The sequence below is a fragment of the Cervus elaphus genome, chromosome 19, assembly GCF_910594005.1.
Source record: "Cervus elaphus chromosome 19, mCerEla1.1, whole genome shotgun sequence".
Lineage (NCBI taxonomy): Eukaryota > Metazoa > Chordata > Mammalia > Artiodactyla > Cervidae > Cervus > Cervus elaphus.
The window spans coordinates 28121452-28144696 of NC_057833.1; the positions used below are offsets into that span (position 1 = coordinate 28121452).

Sequence of the window (23245 nt, forward strand, 5' to 3'; positions counted from 1 at the left end):
AGAATCTACTGTATAGCACAGGATCTTTATTCTGTGCTCTGTGATAACCTAAATGGGATGGAAATCTAAGAAAGGGGATATAGGTATACATATAATTGATTCACTTTATTGTATTGTAGAAACTAACATAACATTGTAAAGCAACCATATTCTAATAAAACTTCTAAAAATAAATAAAATTAAAAAGAAATGATGTAGGCTCTATTTTATACCCATTTTATGGTTGAAGAAGTTAAGTCATGAGCACTTGAACAAGCTTGGCAAGGTCATACAACTAGTAAGTCAAATACCCTGGATTCCATCCCAAGCAGGAAGTCCTTAAACTCTGCACACTTAACCATCATGCTATGGAACATCTGCTCAGAAAATGACACTTAATGAAGAAAAACGTTTTTGCACAAATTATAGGGCTACTTGCTCAAGTAAATTTAGATGTGTGCCAACAACATCCACCGACAACAAAATCAGCGGAAACTCTGGAGATGCATTTGTAGTCTACCTTATTACTGACAATAGTCAGTATGTTGTTCAGAACCCATCCATGTGTCATGGAGACCTTTCTAGTAATGTACCTAATCAATTTTGTATGATTCTATGAAATAAAATACGTGAAAAGAGAATAGTTGGATGACTTTTGATGATGTTTTTTTTTTTTTTTCCATCACGGAAAAGAGAGGGGTTAAAACTACAAGTTGGAATGAAAGCTGATTCCCTAAATACTTCATTTATTGCAAAATTCCTACATAAGTACCACATTTTTAACATTTACAGTGACTGAATAATTGTTCCGTCAAATGTAAGAATAGTTCATTTATATTTACTGAGCATATACACATTGTTTATAGGGCACTTCCCACTATGATTCTGGAAAAATGTTAGATAAGGTTTTCATTGTGGCATATTTGTGTACTTCATTAATTAATATGCATGTTGCAGAGGACAGTAATATGGATCTAAGCTTTGGATTCATAATTGAGTTCAGCAGCTGCCTCTGCTTTGATATACACAGATGTGTGAATCAAGACAGTGGGTGAAAAATGTTAAAGTAGTCCTAATTATTAGAATAATTTTGCATAATTGTTGCTTGGTTGTGCAATAGGATTATGTAAATGTCATTAAACTTATTGTTAAGGTTTATGTTTCAGTGGCTCTTCCTTCCATTTCCAGACCGTTATGTCATAGTTGGCAGCCATCATCACACGGCTCACAGTTATAATAGACAAGAATGGGCCAGCAGCACGGCCATCATCACAACTTTTATCCGGGCCTTGATGTTACGAGTTAAGAGAGGGTGGAGACCAGACCGTACTATCGTTTTCTGCTCATGGGGAGGAACAGCTTTTGGAAATATTGGCTCCTATGAATGGGGAGAGGTAAATGTACATTAATTATTGTGTCTTGCTCTCATAATTGCACTGTCATGCTCTCTATCTCTCGCTCTCTTGCTCTCTGGACTAGAGTAGACAAAGTCAAACTGATGAAGCCATTAACAGGAATGTGCATCTCAACCAGAGTGTGCTATATGCTCACTTGCTGAGATCACCCCTTAGAATGCTAAGGAGTTAGATTTAGACCACAGTGAATTGTGTGTGGTCTGCAGCTATCTTTTTCTTGTTGCTACCAGACCTATGGACTCTTATATACCTGCATTGGGGTTTACCTGGTTATTATGTCAATCATTAGATTGACAGGCACTGGATAAGGAGTGATCAAGTGATACATACCACTACCTTTTTTTTTATAAACCTTCTAGCAATTTTCTGAAGTTAGGAAACAATCTTATGTGCTAAATGTGTAGTAACCTGGCATTGTATCTTACCTAAACAATAGATAGATTGGACTCCAAACAGCAGTTTCCTTTTTTCTGCCTTGTTTTCTCCCTCCCATCAATCCTTCCTCCTATTCTTACATCCCTATCTCCCTGCTCCTTCTTTCCTACTTGCATCTCTACCTATCTACTTACCTGCCTACTTGCCTAACTACCTTAGGTAGCCTTTGTTTTGGAGAAGGAAATGGCAACCCACTCCAGTATTCTCGTCTGGAGAATCCCATGGACAGAGAGGCCTGGCAGGCTATATAGTCCATAGGGTTGCAAGTCAGACACAACTTAGCAACTAAAGGACCACCCAGCCTTTGTTCAAATGAAATCTTGTGTGCAATGGATTACAGTTAGAATACAACTGGAATAAATTTTTAAATGCATCTGATATGTCTGTGTCTCACAAATACAGTTTTTGATGGAATATAACAACTTTGGATTTATTCCACATTTACAGCAATAAACAGATCATAAAACTTTTAGATTTTCTATTTACTTTTATGATTTTATAAAAAGAATTTTAACAGAAATAAGGATTTAAAAAAACCTACGTAAGTTTAACTAGGAAAAATAAAAACATTTGATATTCTAGTTTGCTTACTACTTCAGCTTTAGAGGAAAAAAATCCCAAATATATAGTGAGAAATTCTTGTTTCATTTTTCATTTAATCGCTCAAAAATACACAAAATGTCTATTGGCTATCAAAAAATAATCAAAAAGGTATACAAATGAAGCTAGCAAACATCTTTTTTAATTTGAGGGAAAGAGGTTTCAAAATGAGAAAAATTTTACAGTTGTAAAGTTTATCAAGATTCCTACATTGGAAATCAAAATGCCTTTCTGTATTGAAATTAGTGGTATGATTTTTTTTTCCCATTACTCAAGAAGACTAATTCAAATAAATTCCATTGCTGACAGAATCTTTTAAAGCTGACAACTTTTTAGTAAGATGGAAAATGTATTAGTAAAGCAATCTCTCAAACTTCTATTCTAAATTCTTTACTTTAAGGATATAAACAATTTAAAAAACAATTTGGGGAGTACATATGTGATATGGGCTGATTTTAGTATTTCAGAAAATTTTTATCACAAAGAAAGCTATGTTTTAGTTTTCCTGTAGCAATAAGGCACATTTTAAGAAAATATCTTTAAGATTCTTTCAAAAAAATTTTTCCAGTATTTTATGCAGCCTTTTCCATAATAATTTTCAGTCAATTCATTTTAATTCTAACTTGGCACACATATTTCTAAGTTGTGTTCTCAAAGTAGGCTTGTGCAACAATAGTAGTTCCTAACTTAAATTTCTAAATATCATTAACCCCTCTCCATGGGGAAGTATATTGCAAATAGTGCTTGAATTTATTTGAGCATCATGCATGGTAACCATAAATTAATTCAGTATTGTGACCTTTTATGTGTGTGATCAATTATATTTTCACATTACATAAATATTTTTTGTAGTTAATAAAATATTTTATTTATAGACTCTGTTGTACCTTTTGGTCATTTTATACTTTCTCAAACAACAGATACTAAAAATACAACTGTTATATTGTAAGGGTCCATAGGAAAAAAATGTTTCTTATAGAAAATGCTCTTCCTATTCAAAAAGGTTAGAGACCTCTGTCTTAAAGTATTTATGTGTATATGCATATTTGACAAATAATTATACACCTAATCACTTCTGGCTTTTTCCATGACTAGATGAACAAAAATGTATAATGAAGAAAATAATGAATACTGTATAATTTAATTAGCCCATACTATTAGCCCGTACTATTGTAAACTACTGTATCTTCGATTATGTCAGTATAGTCCATGGAGCATTTTTGTAACAATCGGGTTGAGGAGGAATTTAGAAAACTGTTAGTTTTCCTGTTCTGTCTACTCTTATCAAGTCTACTTTTTGTGAAAATGGAAGACTTTTTTCTTTTAGATGAAACCAATTTGTGCACTAAATACATTCCCTAATGAAGATGAGTGAGGAAAGCACTTGTTGACAGGTCATAATGCCCTTTCTAATTTTGTTTTGCTCAGGATCCCCTTGAAATACAGAGTTATAATTAAAAGGATTAGGCTATATTGGTCAGATGGAATTTGTAATGATAGAGTTATTAGATATTTGACTCAATACTGCTTTTGATCCTTGAAGAGAATTATGACATTCTACTAAATAGGTTCTTTAAAAAAAAGTACCATCTCTCCTGTGAAGAATCTTCATCTCAGGCTATTATGGAAATAATATAGATTTTGCAATCAAAGAAATCAGAGTTCAAATCTTCTGTACAATAGAACATGTGATCTTAGGCAAGAGTAATTTCTCCAAGGCTTGATTCCTCCTAAAAGTGTACTAATGTCTATGTTATGAGGTTCTCATGAGAATTAAATGGACTGACTTATAGACATTATCAGTGTGGTAGTATGTTAATAGAAGCTGTTTTTTATTTTTTATAGATCTTGTGTAATAATGAACATTTTTGATAACATTATGTGTAAAGCAGAGTACTTAAGCTTAAAGTTTATCATTTCTATTCAAAATATTTATTTTTAAATGAAGTATCTTTTCACTTATTTTACAGAGGTGTAACTGAATTTTCAACATAAACTAGGAATAATATTGATATGCTGGGTATATAAGCCTTTGCAGACTTTCATCTGATAGTGTTGGAAGAAGAAAAAAATATTTTTAAGGCATGAAGTAATATAATTTTTAGGCTATTCCTATAGAACTACCACCGTGATAATTACTCATTAAATATTTGTGTAGGAAAAGGAAGAAAATAACAGAAGGGCTTCTTAGTGGTAACTTATCAATAGGATCAGTGGTCTTCAATTTTTGGAATTTGGGTTTAGCAGAGAAGTGGAATAACTAATCTACTGAATCATTTTATGCTAGTTTATGGGTGAAATGCATCAGGTTTTATTTCAGGTAATGTGTGCAGGGCCACAATTGTATTATTCCCTATTTTGTTCAGAATAAAGAGCCACTTCGTGCAAAATGTAGCTCAACACTCCAAAGGAAAGGACTGGTTTTATTAAACACTGAAGTGATTTATCCATGTCTGTTCTCTAGTTCAAAGTCTATAAAATTAAATGCTGTCCTAGAGCAAATATTCCATCCTGTATTCTGAAGTTGAATCTCATACTATATAAACCATACAAGGATATTTTTCTCTTAAACTTTTACATTTTTGAGGGACATGAACATGCTTTAAAATATTGTGTTGTATATTGTATGAATATACAATAAGGCGTATACTTATTTAAAATGCATTTTAAATATTATATTTAAATATTTAAATACTACCCTTACTACTGTTATTTAAAATACATTTATGATCCTTGAGTACTCTTAAGTAGTAAGAGATCGCTTTAAATACAAAATATAAAGTATTATGCAAGGTAATGATTTTAAGTAGGATGTGTTTATTTTTCAACATGTAACTGGTAAAGTGGAATATGTCACTTTTATTTATCTTAAAGAAATATTTTTCTTTCTTTTCTTTTTTTTTTTTAAAATTTCAGGATTTCAAGAAGGTTCTGCAGAGAAATGTTGTGGCTTACATTAGTCTCCACAGTCCTGTAAGGGGTAACTCAAGTCTCCACTCTGTTGCTTCACCATCTCTTCAGCAACTGGTAGCTGAGGTAAGATGAACCACTTTCATAAAATGATTTTGTAAAACTGCCTTTTTCTCCATAATCTGGCATTTCTTAATATTTTTATTTTTTTTAAATATACATGAAACTATCCATAAGTGTTTTAAGGAATGATTTATTCCTGACTTTTTATCGTCGTCTCTTCAACCGATGTCCTATGTTCTGAAATTCTTTATTTACTACACTTTTATGGTTATAGTTGTAGGTGTGAATTATACATCTATAGAGAATGTGTGTAAAAATGTACATTTATTTCTTAAAAATTGAATTTAGTGCTTAAAGTCCCAATTCTGCCAATTTTGGCATGTTGTGATAAACTTGGTTACTTGGGGATTTCTTCTTCAGTTATGTTTTGAGTAAATGTGGGTCCTCTTCTATGTTTTCAACCATGGGGTAAGCCTCCTCATAGCAGGACCTGTGTCTTATTCCTAGAATATAATGAGAACTTGATTCAAGATACTTGGAAAGTATTGTTTGAAAAAAAAAAATTATGGAAAAAGAAATTGTATTTTTTCCTAAAAGTACCTTGAAAAAAATTCATGCAGTTTGTGATAATGTCTTACTATAGTTATCTATTTATTTATTTTTAAATTTAGTTACTTCTCATCTGTTTTGAATAAATTTTTGGAACATATTTCCTCTTATATGGGTAGAATTCACACTTTTGTTTCTATACTCTTTCTATGACTTTCACCCAGATGACATGTGTTATGTCTAGAAATGAAAGCAATCATGCCACTACTCTAGGGTGGCTTCCTCCCGATTCCAAGGGCTAATGATATGTATTAGAAAATGACCTTTTAGATGTCCACAGAGTTTGCAGTATCACAGACACTGAATTAGAAAAAGAGAGAGGGAATGAACAGTGGTTTGAATTAGCCTTAATTCTTGTTTGAAATGTAATGCAAACTAACACCTTATAACTTTCATGAAGTATTTTCTAGTTTAATAGGTTTCATTGACATTTCCATATGTAGTATAATAATGAAGACATTATGAAAGATGAAATAGATAAATCTGTACATTTAAGATCAGCTAAACCTCAATGTCAGAGAAGACAATGGCACCCCACTCCAGTACTCTTGTCTGGAAAATCCCATAGTTAGAGGAGCCTGGTAGGCTGCAGTCCATGGGGTCGCTGAGAGTCGGACATGACTAAGCAACTTCACTTTCACTTTTCACTTTCATGCATTGGAGGAGGAAATGGCAACCCACTCCAGTGTTCTTGCCTGGAGAATCCCAGGGACGGGGGAGCCTGGTGGGCTGCCATCTATGGGGTCTCACAGAGTCGGACACGACTGAAACGACTTAGCAGCAGCGGTAAACGTCAATGTGTATGTCCTAAATCATATCCAGATCTGTAAGTGAGTCCCTCCTGCCCTTTTACTGCTTCCAATTCTCTGACTTTCTTAAACACCTGGGAAAAAAGGCTCAAGAGGAGAGTCAGTTGTAGATGTCTCTCTTAGGAAGTTAAGATATTCCTGAGTAAGTGGGTTAACAGGAAGAAGAAATTATGAGCTCTAATATCCAGTTAGTTTAAAAATGATGTCTTTTCCTTCTCTTGTATTACAATTTTCCTATTTAAGAATCTTTAAAGATATGTAATCACTTAAATTAATATACAAAAATAAATAAACTGTTAAGGACTTTATAGTCCTTAGAACTATCTACCTATACTAATATTAACTCTAAAAAAAGTCTGCAAATATGATATTATTTAAAATGTCTTTGTACATCTTATAATAGACAGCTGTGAAATAGTTTACAATCTAACCTAAAAGTCTGAGGATATGGCATGATTTCCAATAATGGCAGATGTACATCCTTATTTGTTGGTAGAGGAAACATTTTGTTCTATATTTGAAAATAATTATATTAATACTAACCTAAGAATGAACAGGAATCTGTAGTGAAAGAAAACTTCTTTGAGTTGAGCTGTGTCTGTGTGTGTGTTCTATAGAATAATTTGGAAGGGTAGGATTATCATAAGTTCAAACAAACCATGGCATAATCTAAAATAGTGGGGTTTACTTACCTATATATATTTATGCTATTAATATAGAACAAATATGATAATTCACTGTATATTTGTATACAAAATTTTAATGTCACATTTTTCTTTAAGATATATAAGTACCTTAAAAATATAAAAGTCAAAAAAAACAAAGGAAACAATCCTCAATAAAGTGTATGATTTAATTAATATAACTCTGCTGCTGCTGCTGCTGCTAAGTCACTTCAGTCATGTCCAACTCTATGTGACCCCATAGACAGCAGTCCACCAGGCTCCCCCGTCCCTGGGATTCTCCAGGCAAGAACACTGGAGTGGGTTGCCATTTCCTTCTCCAATGCATGAAAGTGAAAAGTGAAAGTGGAGTTGCTCAGTCGTGTCCGACTCTTCGCGACCCCATGGACTGCAGCCCCCCAGGCTCCTCCATCCATGGGATTTTCCAGGCTAGAGCACTGGAGTGGGGTGCCAGTGGCATATAAAAGAAATATTTAAAATGCTCCTTTCAAAGAAAGAACTTAATTGTAACATCAGGACATAATTTAACTTCACTTACAAAGACAAAAATATTTTATCAGTCTTTAGTATCTTTATATTTCATTAGTTTATTTAAATCCTTACCATATACAAATGTCATGTCCCATATAATCCAGTACAACTTCACCTCCCCCTACCCAATTAAGCAACAGAACACATTCAGAGTGATTCAACATGGAGCAATATTTTCTATAAAGAAAGCATGCTGACTAGATTGAAGATGACAAAAGAATGTATAGAATTGAGTAATCTTGTATAGCAAGTACAAATTCTTGAAGACCTTGCTAAGTTCATGTGGTGGACATCAATCTGTTAGGTGGAATTTTAAAATAATTAATGTATTTATTATTTTTAAATAATTTTATTTAATAAATTTAATTAATTTATTAAATTTATTTAATAATAAATAATATTATTTTTAAATAATTTTAAATAATTAATGCATTTATTATTACTGCATTTATTTAAGGAAAAAAAGACACAGTACAGACTATTTTATTGAATTAGAACCTTGATGAATACCAAAAATATGAAAAGGTTTTCCTAAATCAAACATCTTAAACAGCTTAAACTTCGTTAGTAATGTGTTATTCCAATCAAGAAAGATAGTAGACTTCTCTATACGTCATCCATCAGACAGTTTAGTAAGGATTTTTGTTTGTTTGTTTTTATTTAAGACTTACTAGGTAAAATGAGGTATAATTTATGCTTATAATATTCTCCCCTCTTGTGTGTACAGCTTGATGCTTCTTGACAAATATATATATTTATTGAAGCACCACCACAATCAAGCTATACAGAATTCCTATCACTCACAAAAGTCCCATCAAATCCCTTTGTATTCAGTCTCCTCCCTTCATCTCCAGTTCCTGGTAAACACTGATCTGACTTCTGTCCCTTGTAATTTTGTCTTTCAAAATACCGTAAAAAAAGGAATCATACGGTATGCTGCCATTTGTGTGTTGTGTCTTTTCCATAGCATAATGATTTTTAAGATCTATGCATGTTGTTACATGTGCCAGCAGTTCTACAACATCTTGCTAGACCATTAAGGAAACAGTGAGTCATGATTAGGATGAATGCAGTAACTTTGGACTCTGGTTTGATATTCTAACTTTGGTTTGAGAAAATAAACTATTTCCCTGGGGTTAGCCCAATAAAGTTGAACTAAATCATCCTAAGTGAAAGGAATGATTCCATCCTAAATGATGGAATCTTTCAAAGATTCAGAAATCTTTTTTAATCTTAATTCGGTGCAGTGTTTAAAGGATTTTCCTGGGATTCTTGAAAACTTGATTTTTAAAAAATTGCCCAAGGAACAATAAGAAAGTTGATAGCTACCAAGGTTGGGTAATTGCAACATGAGAGTTCATTGTACTGCTCTGATCTCTCTTCTTTTGGGTTTATTTGGAAATTTTCATTATAGCTTGAAAAAATAATTTCAAAGTACTTAATTTTTCTAAGCTAAAATGCTGGTAACTAACAAATTATTTTGTCTTCTGAAAGTAGCAATAATTTGCCAATGACTTACACATCAAGCGGTAATAAGGAGCAATAGCCAAGGTTTTTATATGGTCAACTTTTTCTGGAACTTTTGTAGCTATTTTAAATATGCTTTTCTGTTCTTTTGTGTAATAAATATTTTTATAAAGTAAAAATCATTAGTTCACTTAAAATAAGCTTATAAGTGTGAGAATTTAAAAACAAAAAATTACAAAATAAATATTAATATTTATTTAAATTTTCCATTTAAAAAATAAATATATGTATTTTTTAATGATAAATTACCTGTCTTTTGTGAAAATATTCATATCATATTAATGTTTTACTTAATATTGACATTTTATTCTGAAAAATATAGGGAAATAATTTAAAAATATTTTCCTGTAATAGTAATGCTAAAGTGTGTATTATAGACATCACAAAAGTATGTCAGTCATATGAAACAAAGGATTTTTGATAAAAATCTAGTAAAATAGTTACAAATTAACTTTTAGTTAAAAAAAAAAAAACTCATCTGCATGGTACCTTAAAGGATTCAGATGTGAATCTCCTAATTTTGACTCTGTGGTTGATGGTCATTTGGATTTATATGACTGTTTCCAGTTTTCAGCTATAATGAGTTAGTTGTTATTATTCTCATGGGTTGGTAAAATGTGTGTACTCCTTTTTCTTGAATATTTATATAGAAGTGGAATTGCTAGGTCATCAGGTTGCCTTGTGTTTAACTTTAGTTGACACTGCCCGACAGGTTTTCTAAAGGACTTATACCAGTGACACCTCCACCAGCATGAATGTTTGAATGTCGCAGTTGCTCCAGGTCATCCCCAACATTTGGTTCTATCATTCTCATGAATGTATGGTGGTATATTTGGAGGTTTTAATTTTAATTTCTCTGATGATTACTAATATTGAACACCTTCTCACTTATTCTTTTTCTTATCAATTTGTCAGTTCTTTCTATATTCTCGATACAAGTCTTTTGTTGGTTATATATTGTGAATTATTCTCCCAGTCTGTGGTGTGACTTTTCACGCTCTTATTAATCGCTGTATTAATTTTTTATCAGTTTCTCTTTGTAAATCTTTTGTACAGCATTTATTGTTCCTATATCTTATTGTGTAAAACTGGTGAACTTAGTTTAAATCTAGTATTGATGCTTAAGGAGCATTTAATAACTTTATAACCCACTATGTTGTCCACAAACATTTGAGTCTTTATTACATATATGTTTTTCATTCTTCTGGCAACTATAGAATGTTCTGTGGAGATGAGTGAAGTCCCCATACCCAGGTCCCCTGAATAAATAGGGAATAAAAGACCCTTTGTAAGATACATTTTCTTAGAAAAAAGCTCTTTCTTGAAAAAAAAAAGTCAACTGACCCCTTAAACATTTAGTAAAGGATGTAAGGTCATTGACTTTTTATTAATGATAAGCAGTTGCCTTCATGCAAAATAGGTTATGAAATTGAAGATAAGATTTCTTACCAAATAGTAGTTTTAAATATTAGGATACAACACAAGCATATGCTCTTTCTCCATATATATTGCTATTTAACCTTTGTTTTTTTGAAATAATCTTTCATAGATCACAGAAAGTATTGATTTTTGCCTTTAGAAAAGCAGAATTTGATCATTCATGTATTAGCCAGTGTTCTGCGACTCTCAAGTAAATAGCGTTGAAAATTCTAAGAAGTTATTTTGAGGAAGCCTGAAGCATCCATATATATGAAAGTAGTCAATCTAGATATGTTCTGCTTAAATGTTCCTTTTGAAGTATCTGCCAGAAGCTTGCAAACCTGATCAAAACTAAACAATCACATCAATTTTTTAACTGTCCACGGAATAGACAGTGATTTTTTAAAAAGCCTGAAAAAGTAGCAAAGACTTATTTGTAGGATGTGTTTTTTAATATGTCTTATTTTTTATATACCAAAAACTGCACACCAGAAAATATAGTACATATATTTAATTTCAACTAAATTCATTAGAGGATTGAGCCCAGAATCAAACTACAGTATGATTTCATTGTGGATATCCCCAGTCTGTTTCAGAGTTCTATCATGTGATTAATATTTATAGAGAACCCAACTACATACAATTGCTTCAGTTGTGTAGGGCACATCATAAGTAGATGAAGTGCCTCTCTTGCCCAGGAGTTTAGGATTTTACCATATAAGACATGTATGACTAACTAAAATGTAGGGGTGATTGTGATATGTGTATACTGGGGTACACAGGAAAGAAATCATTGAGTTAATTCAAAATTATTCATTAAATAACCATGGCACAAAGTTTGAATGTACTCAGTATCTGTCTTTTCAGACATCTGTATTTTGATCATGAAAACAAACTCTTTTATTGAACTACCAGTGCTTCTTTTCAGATCACACAAACTGATGTTTCCTATTTCCACCACCAAATCAAGTGTAATGTTGTTACGCTTCTGCTCTTTTCGTCTTGTGTTGAGGGGCACTGGACTGCCACAATTATGTCTGCCATGGTACTTGTGTGGTTGTTACTGACTGCCGAAGTGCTGTTTGCCTTCTGCCTGACCATGCCCCTATTCTATATAATATAAAAACAATGCACAAGAGATATATTAGCTGCAGAAGCTTATTGGTTCAATTCTTCAGTTAAGAGGACCCTGATTTTCAGTAACAGAGTTATTGGTGAACAGTTTTTGTCTTGAATATAAGCATATACATGCTAGAATTAAAAATAAAATAAAATAAAACCCTAGTTTGCTAGGGCAGTCATAACAAAATACCATAGATTAGGTATCTTAAAAAACAGAAATTTATTTTCTCACAGTTCTGAAAGTTGGAAGTCCAAGATAAGCTGCAGGTAGCATTGATTCTCCTCAAGCCTGTTTGCTTGATTTGCAGCCAGTCTCCTACTCACTGTGGCCTCAAATGGCCTTTTCATCAGAATGTACCCATTCCTGGTATATCTTTCTCCTTTTATAAAAACAATTGTCCTGTTGAATTAGAGCATCCACCTTATGATCTCATTTAACCTTAATTAACTTCTTGGGCTCAGATGTGGGAAACCTGGGTTTGATCCCTGGGTTGGGAAGATCCCCTCGAGAAGGGCAAGGCTACCCACTCCAGTGTTCTTGCCTGGAAAATTCCCCAGACAGAGGAGCCTGGCAGGCTACTGTCTGTGGGGTAGCAAAGAGTTGGATATGACTGAGCGACTAACATTTTCACTTTCAATTACTTTCTTGAAGGCCTTGTCTCCAATTACAGTCACACTGGAGATTAGATTTCAACCTCAGTTTGGATAGGACATAATTTAGTCCCTTTTACTGACCAAAATGCACAGTGGTTGAGTACAGAAGATAGGGTGGTAGAATTGAAATAGCTGTCTTTTTCTCTCTGTTGTTGATAATTGTGATGGACAGTACTGAAACAAAACTTATTTTCTATTCTTCTTTCTTTAAAATATGAGTTAAATTGACTCTGAAATATTCTTGCACTGACTTGTCTTTTATGACACATGGTGTAATTTTTGTTTTTATCTTTTATTTTTTAAGTAGACATATTTTGCACTCTGTTCACTATGAATTCCAACTCTTTTTAGTGGATTCTACTTAATTTATCTTCCTTTCTGCAGTTTCGGCTACAAGTAGTCAACTTAAGTGACCATAAAGACCAATAAACTGATTTAAAACCCTTTCTTCCGCTAATTTACCACTTCAATAAAGTCTCACATTTAAAATTGTGATTCTATTGGCAGGTTTATCTATCTCCTAGGTTTACAAGGTTTACTTTGTGTTAACACCAAGCAATTCCTCCAGTTTATTACTGTTTTACAAGGTTTTCTGTTCAGGATACGCTGACAATTTGTAAATCCCTTTTTATTTAAATCTAGATATCAAGGGAAGTCTTACTGAGATTCTGGCTAAAACCCTGAATTTCAGAAGGCAGTTGATTTAAATATGTGAACTATATAGCCAAAGACCAGTGCAAACAAATTGAGGTATTAAGAAATTTAGATTGAACATATTTATACAATCAGAATAAACATCACATTTTTAAAATGGCTAGAGCTGACTTATTGCCTGTGACTTTTTGGACACTAGACCTCTACAGGACTCAAAGGAAAGGCCATTTTACTGAGGAGCTATGCTTAGTGACTATGCTTAGTCATTTAGTTGTATCTGACTCTTAGCGACCTCATGGACTGCAGCCTGCCAGGCTCCTCTGTCCGTGGGCATTCTCCAGGCAAGAATATTGGAGTGGGTTGCCATGCCCTCCTCTAGGGGATCTTCCCAACCCAGGGATCAAATCCAGGTCTCCTGCATTTCAGGCAGATTACTGAGGAGAGTTATTAGTAAATCATCATTTTTGACAAGTTACATAAAATTGTTTCACTTACACGGCATCTTTAATGCAGAGCTATACATGTTAGTTTAAAAAAAGTAAAATTTGCTCTGCTGAATTATTTTTCCCATCTGATATTTAATCTGTTTTAAAGACCTACCACTTATACCATCAGTTAATAATCTGCATAGCAACCACAATAATAATTAATGCTTTACCATTCTGACACATGACATTTTATGTAGAATATTTATGAGTAATAAAATTGGTTTAAACAAACATGGGCTTATTGTTTTTTTTAATCACTTTTCAAATATAAGTACTGGGGTAATTGTATAATCTATTGGCACATGCTTACCTTTGATAAATTGAGTAGTTATGCTTTTTTGATTTGTTATTTCTCTTTCTAAGTACATGTCATTCAGATATGCAGCATTATAATTCAACATTTGTATGTACTACATAGTGTTCACCACTGCAATTGCAGTTGTCATCTTTTCCCATAGAGTTGACCCCCTCACTCATTTCACCCACCTGCCAACCTCCTTCCTCTCTGGTAACCACTAATCTGATCTCTGTATCTGTGAGTTTCTTTTTATTTTATTTTTTTTTCACTGGTTTTATTCTTTTAGGTTCAACATATGAATGAAATCATATGGTATTTATCTTTCTTTGTCTGACTTATTTCACTTAGTGTAATAGCTTCAGGTTTCATCCATGTTGTCACAAATATCATGACATTTTTGTGGTTGAGTAATATTCCATTGTGTATGTATGTCACCAAGTCCAAATTTATACTGCTTGCCACATGACTGGCCAAGAAATTGAGAGAGAAGTTGTTGGGGCAAGGTATACAAATTGTATTTGAAAAGTCAATGGACTGAGAAGATGGTGGACTAGTGTCCCAAAGAACCCACTTTCTCAAGTTAGAATTTAGGCTTATTTATGCTAAAAGGGAAGGGAATATTAAAATGCGAACTCATTTGTTCTTGCAGCTCTGTACATGGGTCTGATCACAATGTTCCTATAAGCTTTCAATAATATAATTGTTATTTTCTATTCTGGATATTTTGTATCTCTATAAGAATGGAAAAGAGTTATACTCTTAAAGGTCAGAGCATTGAGAATGGGCCATGATGTATTATTTCAGGCTATAGGCAACATTTTTTTACAAAGATGCAGAGCAAGCATGACTAAACACAGGCGACAGAGTACCAGGGTTAGAACTAAAGGTATTGATTCGATATGAAGTCAGGTTTGTCCTTCTTTATTATACATACATCACATCTTCTTTATCCATTCATCCATCAGTGGAGTCTAGGTTGTTTACGTATTTTCACTTGTTCTTTCTCAAGTGGCATGTTAAGCAATTTTGTATTCTATTGACAAAATATTGTTGATATGTTTGGACATTGTTTTGCGTAGTTCTTTAATAAAGTAATTTGTTTCTGTGCATTAAATACAAATTATCTGAAAGAGAAATCTAAAAAGTAATGCCATTTAGGATAGCATTGAAAACAGTAAAGTATTTAGGAATAAATTTAACCAAAGAGGGGAAAGACCTGTACACTGAAAACTATAAGAGCTTGATGAAAAAAGGTAGAAGAATACACAACTAAATAGAAAGATATTCAATGTTCTTGAATTGGAAGAATTAGTATTGTTAAAATGCCCATACTACCTAAAATGATCCACAGAGTTAATGAAATCTCTATCAAGTAGCATGTTTCCTATGGGAAAAAAACAAAACAAAAACTACTGTACATTTGTATGAAACCACAAAAGGTATCATACTGCCTAATTTCAAGTCATACGTCAAAAGGAATTCATTTGAACCAGTCCTAATGAGATGGATGAAACTGGAGCCCCTTATACAGAGTGAAGTAAGCCAGAAAGATAAAGAACATTACAGCATACTAACACATATATATGGAATTTAGAAAGATGGTAACGATAACCCTATATGCAAAACAGAAAAAGAGACACAGAAATACAGAACAGACTTTTGAACTCTGTGGGAGAAGGTGAGGGTGGGATGTTTCAAAAGAACAGCATGTATACTATCTATGGTGAAACAGATCACCAGCCCAGGTGGGATGCATGAGACAAGTGCTCCGGCCTGGTGCACTGGGAAGACCCAGAGGAATCGGGTGGAGAGGGAGGTGGGAGGGGGGATCGGGATGGGGAATAAGTGTAAATCTATGGCTGATTCATATCAATGTATGACAAAACCCACTGAAATGTTGTGAAGTAATTAGCCTCCAACTAATAAAAAAATTAAAAAAAAAAAAATAATCAAAATGGTGTGGTACTTGCATAGAAACAGGCCCATAAGCTAGTAGAACAGGATAGAGTCCAGATGTAAACCAATTTATTTGTGGTAACCTAACTTTTGATAAGGGAGCCAAGAACATGTAATGAAGAAAGAACAGTCTCTTCAATAAATGGTGTTGGGAAAATTGGATATTCAAATGCAAAACCATGAAGTTGGACCCCTATCTTACACTTCTTATAAAAATTAACTCAAGACAGATCAAAGACTTAAATATAAGACCCGAAACCAAAATCCTGAAAGAAAACATAGGTAAAAATATTCTTGACATTAATCTTGGCAATAATTTCTTGGATAAGATATAAAAATCATAGGCAACATCAACTAATATCAAGTAAATGCAAACTGAAAGCACAGTATCTCCTCACACTTGTTAGGACAGCTATTATAAAAAAAAAAAAGATAGTGAGCAACAATATTGATGAGAATGTGAGAAAAAAGGAAACTCCTATATGGTAGTGGTGGAAGTAAAATTATATAGCCATTATGGAAAATAGTAATTCACTACCTCAAAAATTAAAAATTGAACTACCATGTGATCTAGTGATCCTATTCCTGGATGTTCAATAAATGAAATCAGTATCTCTGAGAGAAATCTGCACTCCTACATTCATAAGCATTATTTACAGTAGCCAAGATATGAAGACAATTTCAATGCCCATCATCAGGTGAATGGATTAAAAAAATGTACATATCGTAATTGATTAAAAATGTGCTGTATCAATACATAAAATGGGATATGATTCAGCCATAAAAGAAGAAAGAAAGCCTGCCATTCGCAACAACAGCATCAATCTGGAGGGCATTTTGCTAAGTGAATAAGCCAGAAAGAGAAAGACAAATATTCTTTGGTATCACTTACATGAGAAGTCTTAAAAAAATAAAAGAGAGAATTCATAAAAGCAGAAGAATAAAATTGGTGTCTGTCAGGATCTACGAGAGAGGGAAGTGAGTTTGTGTCAGTCAAAGCCACAAATTTTTCAAATAAATTCTGAGGATATGATATAGAGGGTGGTTCTTACAGTAATGCAGTATTGTGGGCTTAAAATTTTTTAGAGTATTTAAGTATTCTCATCAAACACATCAAAGTTATCTATATTAATTATGTAAGATGATAGATGTGTTAATTATCTCAATCTTGGAAATGTATATACACATCACATCCTCAATTTGTACATTTTAAAAATATATAATTTAGAAATTTGAAAGAAAAAATTCTAAAATGAAAAACTAAATAAGCTCTTGGTAAAAGTCAAAACAAATGTTTTGACTGAAAAAATGGTTCTTTGAAACAAGGAAACTGATATAATAATAATGTTAAATAAATGTTTAAACAAATAGTGTGTAAATGAACTTTCTTTTGAATTAATATTTTCCAGTGTGTGTTGTTTTATTTTTGAGCCTTTTTCCTACAGGTGTCTTGTGAAAATGGCCACAGGTGCTGCTTTAAGCAAACTTTATATGCACCTAAAAGTTGGAATTTTTACAGAAACTTACATAAGGGTTCAATCTCTTCACTTTGAAAATGAATGTCTTCAAATGGCAAGATCTACAATTTGCATACACTTTTCCAAAAAAGCATGTCTATATTCAGTGCTGATAAGACTTGGAGGCACTGATTATTCCTTCCCTTTGATCTGGAATTTCACCTGCAAATTCATAGCCTTAAGTATCTTACAATTTGACACTAATCTCTCCACAGTTACTACTGTTAACTATATTTTCAGTTGCAAAGTTATAATTTTAAGACCAGGGTGATAAAAGAAATTGAACAGCAGAAGAAATTAAGCTATTTTAACTCTGAAACAACAATCTTCCTGAGGCAATTTTCTGTATGTCTCCAAGGAATAAAGAAATCATTTCAGTTCAGCCTAAGGAAGAATTCTCAGGTAGGATGAATTATCTTAAAGTTCTCAAACACTGCAGATGTTGTGACGGAAGCTCAAACATTTCTATGGGAGGTGGTTCCAGCCAATCTTAATTTTCATAATAACTCACTTCTTGTGAATTCACCCTTTGTGTTGACTTATTTGTTTGGCATCATAGTGTATAAGAAAACCTGCAGTTGGTTTCTTAGGCTCTGCTTGTTTCTAGGCTGTTAGCTTTCATATTTATTGTTTATTTATCTACGTTGTGCCTTGAGAAATTCTGGCTCTTAATCTCTAAGCCATGTATAATAACAGTTGGTGAATATGAGACCCTGATAATTTTAAGGCCAGTGTTGATGTTTACAACTATTTTCCAAGTGGTTTAGGTAAATATACATGGTGGAATGCTGCAGTTATTCATCTGTGATAACCATCTCACCCTGAAGCAGTGCCAAGTCCTTTATCTGTGGCAGTCAATAGTAACTACAAAAAGAGTTAAAGATGGCAGTAGCCTAGATTTAAAATTGAAATAGACATGGATTTAGAGAGGATAATAAAGAAAAGTAATTTAAAATCACAGCATCAAAACTGGTACCTCTTTCCACAGCACCTTTTTTTTCAAGTAAAGTAATACAGAATTATTTCACTTGAAAATTTCAGAGATTGAATGAAGGATATTAATTTATAAATTATGTTTTACATGAAGTTCAGTCATCTTTGAAATGACATTTTTCTAGCTGTATATAAAGTATCATTCAAAAAATTAAGCACATTTCAATAATGTTCAGTAGGTAATTATAGGTTAATAAAATGATAAGGTATTGTATAAAGAAGTGTATGCTCTAGCTTGGTAAAGATCCACAAAGTGATTGACATTTTCATTCTATCCTCAAAAAAGGAATTTGATGAAAGAACTCTACTAATTACAAGGGACTCCCTGAAAACTAATGTAGCACCTTTAATTACTGTATTGTGTTCTTTGTGGGGAGCTTCCCTGGTAGCACAGTGGTAAAGAATCTAACTGCTAATGCAGGAGATGGGGGATTTGATCCCTGGGTCAGAAAAATCCTCTGGAAAAGGAAATGGCAACCCATTCTAGTATTCTTGCCTGGAAAATCCCATGGTCAGAGGAGCCTAGCAGGCTACAGTTCATAGGGTCACAAAAGAGTCAGACATGACTTAACAACTGAAGGAAAAAAAAAGTGTTCTTTGTAGACCATTTCACAGGGGCAAAAATAAAAGTGCAATCAGTCATCTATAACTTATCTATCTGGAGAAAACCACTAAGAATATTTTTCTTTGTATAACACATGTAGATAACGCTATAACAACAAAAAAGAAAAATATATAATGCATGTAGATATATTGTTACCAAAAGGAGATTCTCTGTACTTCTTCTCTCCATATTTTATAAATAGTTTACAGTTCAAAATACATATAGTAATACGATTGGTACATGAGTGAATATAGATGAAAGTAAGTACTACATGGAAATTCATTGTAATATACTTAAAATTTCTCTGTAAGTTTGAATTTTTTTCAAAATAAATACCTTTAGTTAATGGATCTATATTATTTTATTGCATTTCTGTATGACCATTTGTTAACCAGTTGCCTCTTTAAACTTTTATATATTATTATTTTAAATTTTAGCCATGCTATTATTATACACATAGTTGTACAAACCCCTTGCCCTTTTCCAATGAGTTGCTTTATCATTAGACAATTGCAGTAACAGAAGGAGTTCTTTTTAAGCAGAAGAAGGTTTTGATGGGGAATTAGTTGTTGTGAAGCCTTTGCAAGGCCTGCAAGAGCCATCTCTAGGCCTTCCAGGCATGACTCACAGAAGAGCATGATCATAGAGACCTTCCAAGGGTGCTGCTGCCTCTGCATGACCAGAAAGCTTGGGGATCAAGAAGCTCCTGCCCAGATTGTTCGCCTAGAAATGAGTATATTGACTAAAATCCAGAGAGCTAAAAGTTATTGACTAGGACCACATCACTGCAGCCATAAATACAAGAAATGTGCTCTGTTTACCAGGCAGACAGTGCCAGCCCCCACTTCTGTGACTGTCCTGTCACAGCAGAAACAGGTGCTGGGTTATATTCACCTTACTAATTGCAGGCATGCATGTGCGTGGTGGCAGCTAGGTCTCAGCAAGTTGCAACGTGATCATTAGCTTCCCAGTCTCTAGTCGTGCAGCAGCGAATCTTAGACTTTCTAAGAATCAATCCCATAATATTGTTAGGTGGTTAGAATAGGAAAGAGGAGTCCAAAATGGAGGTGGCTAAAAGACAAGGAAGGGAAAAGCCGCGAAAATAGAACAAAGGAAGGTCCGAGGACTGGAGTGAGGACCTCAGATACCACACAGCACTCCTGGCTAGCCCAATTTACAGAAGGCAGGCCCGGGGCGGGGAAGGGGACATATAAAAGAGGAGCCAAAGGGCCGGGGCTCCCCTCTCCCTCTCTTCTCTTTGCGTCTTTGGGTCAGCATGCCCTCGCTCCTCGAGGACGTATTTTCCTGCTATTTTCTAAATAAAATTGTGCTATGACATGGAGCTGTAACACTGATCTGTCTAAGAGCTATAACATGGTCTGCTCAAGACCCGAGAGCTATAACATGGTCTGTCCCAGAGCTATGACACCCTGAGGACTCTAACATCCATTGCTTCAAATTTTTGTTGAGACAGAACCAAGGAGAATACACTTGCCTGACAATATGAACTATCTGGGTCAAAGGTTATTGGTTTATAACATCCTAGCAGTGTATCAGAGCACCTATTCTTATAAAGAGTCTTTCACAGCATTGTGTTTTAATGTCTTTTTAAAAATTATTTGCAAATATGAAAATCAAGCATGGTAGTATATATATTGCTGTTTAATTTATGTTGTCTGCGCCTGATTGTGTGAGGAGAGGATTGCATTGTTGGAAGGTTTGGGGAAACAACTATGTACATCAAAGAGAAGTTCCTAAGATATAGCAGATGCAGCTGTCCAATGCCCAGTTTTCTAATAAAAAAGGGTCATAGATTTTCAGCATTATCTTTTCCTTCAGATATGTACTTAAAATCACCTTCTGAGTGAGAAATTCCTGGTCCCAACATTCGAAGTATGAAACACAGTCCTGACATTTTATATCTCCTTTAGTGTTCCTTATTTTTCTCTCTAGCACATATCATTAACATATTATATAACTAGCTGTTTTGTTTATTACTTTTCCCCCCAATAGAATGTAAACTCCTTGAAAGATTTGGACTTCAATGCTGTATTTCCTGTATCTGGCAGGTAGAGATCATTAAATACTATATCTTAATCAATAAATGGAAAGATACTTCATTTCTTACATGTTCTCTTTTTATTAAGTAAAGCATTGTACAGGACTTTTTGCTTCCACTTAAAATGTACAGAGTTGCAGAGGACCACTAAAGTGAAGTGAAGTTGCTTAGTCATGTCTGACTTTCTGTGACCCCATGGACTGTAGCCCACCAGGCTCCTCCATCCATGGAATTTTCCAGGCAAGAGTACTGGAGTGGGTTGCCATTTCCTTGCTCCCAGTCTAAAATGAAAATGAGTGATACGTGTTACAAACGCATAGTTTTAAAAAATCTTTTAGAGATCTAAGATGCAAATGAGCCTAAATACACTGAAATGCAGAATGTGATAAGGCCTTTGTAGGACTTATGACAGAATGACAAGATGAGAAGGTATCATGGATAAGGAAAAATCAGAAAAACTTCAAATGAACTTTTTGCAGACCCCTTGGGATGGCCTGGGTCTAGGTGAGTGATCACACCATTGTGATTATCTGGGTTGTGAAGATATTTTTTGTATAGTTCTTCTGTGTATTCTTGCCACCTCTTCTTGATATCTTCTGCTTCTGTTAGGTCCATGCCATTTCTGTCCTTTTATCAAACCCATCTTTGTGTGAAATATTCCCTTGATATCTCTGATTTTCTTGAAGAGATCTCTAGTCTTTCCCATTCTGTTGTTTTCCTCTATTTCACTCACCTAGAGACAGACATCCTGGAATGTGAAGTCCAGTGGGCCTTAAAAAGCATCACTATGAACAAAGCTAGTGGAGGTGATGGAATTCCAGTTGAGCTATTTCAAATCCTGAAAGATGATGCTGTGAAAGTGCTGCACTCAATATGCCAGCAAATTTGGAAAACTCAGCAGTGGCCACAGGACTGGAAAAGGTCAGTTTTCATTTCAATCCCTAGGAAAGGCAATGCCAAAGAATGCTCAAACTACCACACAATTGCACTCATCTCACACGCTAGTAAAGTAATGCTCAAAATTCTCCAAGCCAGGCTTCAGCAATACGTGAACCGTGAACTTCCAGATGTTCAAGCTGGTTTTAGAAAAGGCAGAGGAACAAGAGAGCAAATTGCCAACATCTGCTGGATCATCAAAAAGCAAGAGAATTCCAGAAAAACATTTATTTCTGCTTTATTGACTACACCAAAGCCTTCGACTGTGTAGATCACAATAAACTGTGGAAAATTCAGAAAGAGATGGGAATACCAGACCACCTGACCTGCCTCTTGAGAAACCTGTATGCAGGTCACGGAGCAACAGTTATAACTGGACATGGAACAACAGACTGGTTCCAAATAGGAAAAGGAGTATGTCAAGGCTGTATATTGTCACCCTGCTTATTTAATTTATATGCAAGGTACATGATGAGAAACGCTGGGCTGGAAGAAGCATAAGCTAGAATCAAGATTGCCGGGAGAAATATCAATAACCTCTTATATGCAGAAGACACCACCCTTATGGCAAAAAGTGAAGGTGAACTAAAAAGCCTCTTGATGAAATTGAAAGATGAGAGTGAAAAAGTTGGCTTAAAGCTTAGCATTCAGAAATCTAAGATCTTGGCATCTGGTTCCATCACTTCATGGGAAATAGATGGGGAAACAGTGAAAACAGTGTCAGGCTTTATTTTTTTGAGTTCCAAAATCACCGCAGATGGTGACTGCAGCCATGAAATTAAAAGGCACTTACTCCTTGGAAGGAAAGTTATGAGCAACCTAGACAGCATATTGAAAAGCAGAGACATTACTTTGCCAACAAAGGTCTGTCTGGTCAAGACTATGGTTTTTCCAGTGGCCATGTATGGGTGTGAGATTTGGACTGTAAAGAAAGCTGAGTGCTGAAAAATTGATGCTTTTGAACTATGGTGTTGGAGAAGACTC

The 23245-nt window shown here is 34.1% G+C and overlaps 1 protein-coding gene across 8 annotated transcripts in view; it reads left to right on the forward strand.

Moving 5' to 3' along the window:
* NAALADL2 (N-acetylated alpha-linked acidic dipeptidase like 2) overlaps window positions 1-23245 on the forward strand; it is a 1495786-nt gene that overhangs the window by 1055773 nt on the left and 416768 nt on the right. For all 8 annotated transcript variants that reach the window (XM_043875325.1, XM_043875329.1, XM_043875328.1 and 5 more), the window contains 2 exons: window positions 1168-1373; window positions 5346-5465. In XM_043875325.1, coding sequence (XP_043731260.1) covers window positions 1168-1373; window positions 5346-5465 — 326 coding nt within the window. The remainder of the gene's footprint in view (window positions 1-1167; window positions 1374-5345; window positions 5466-23245) is intronic.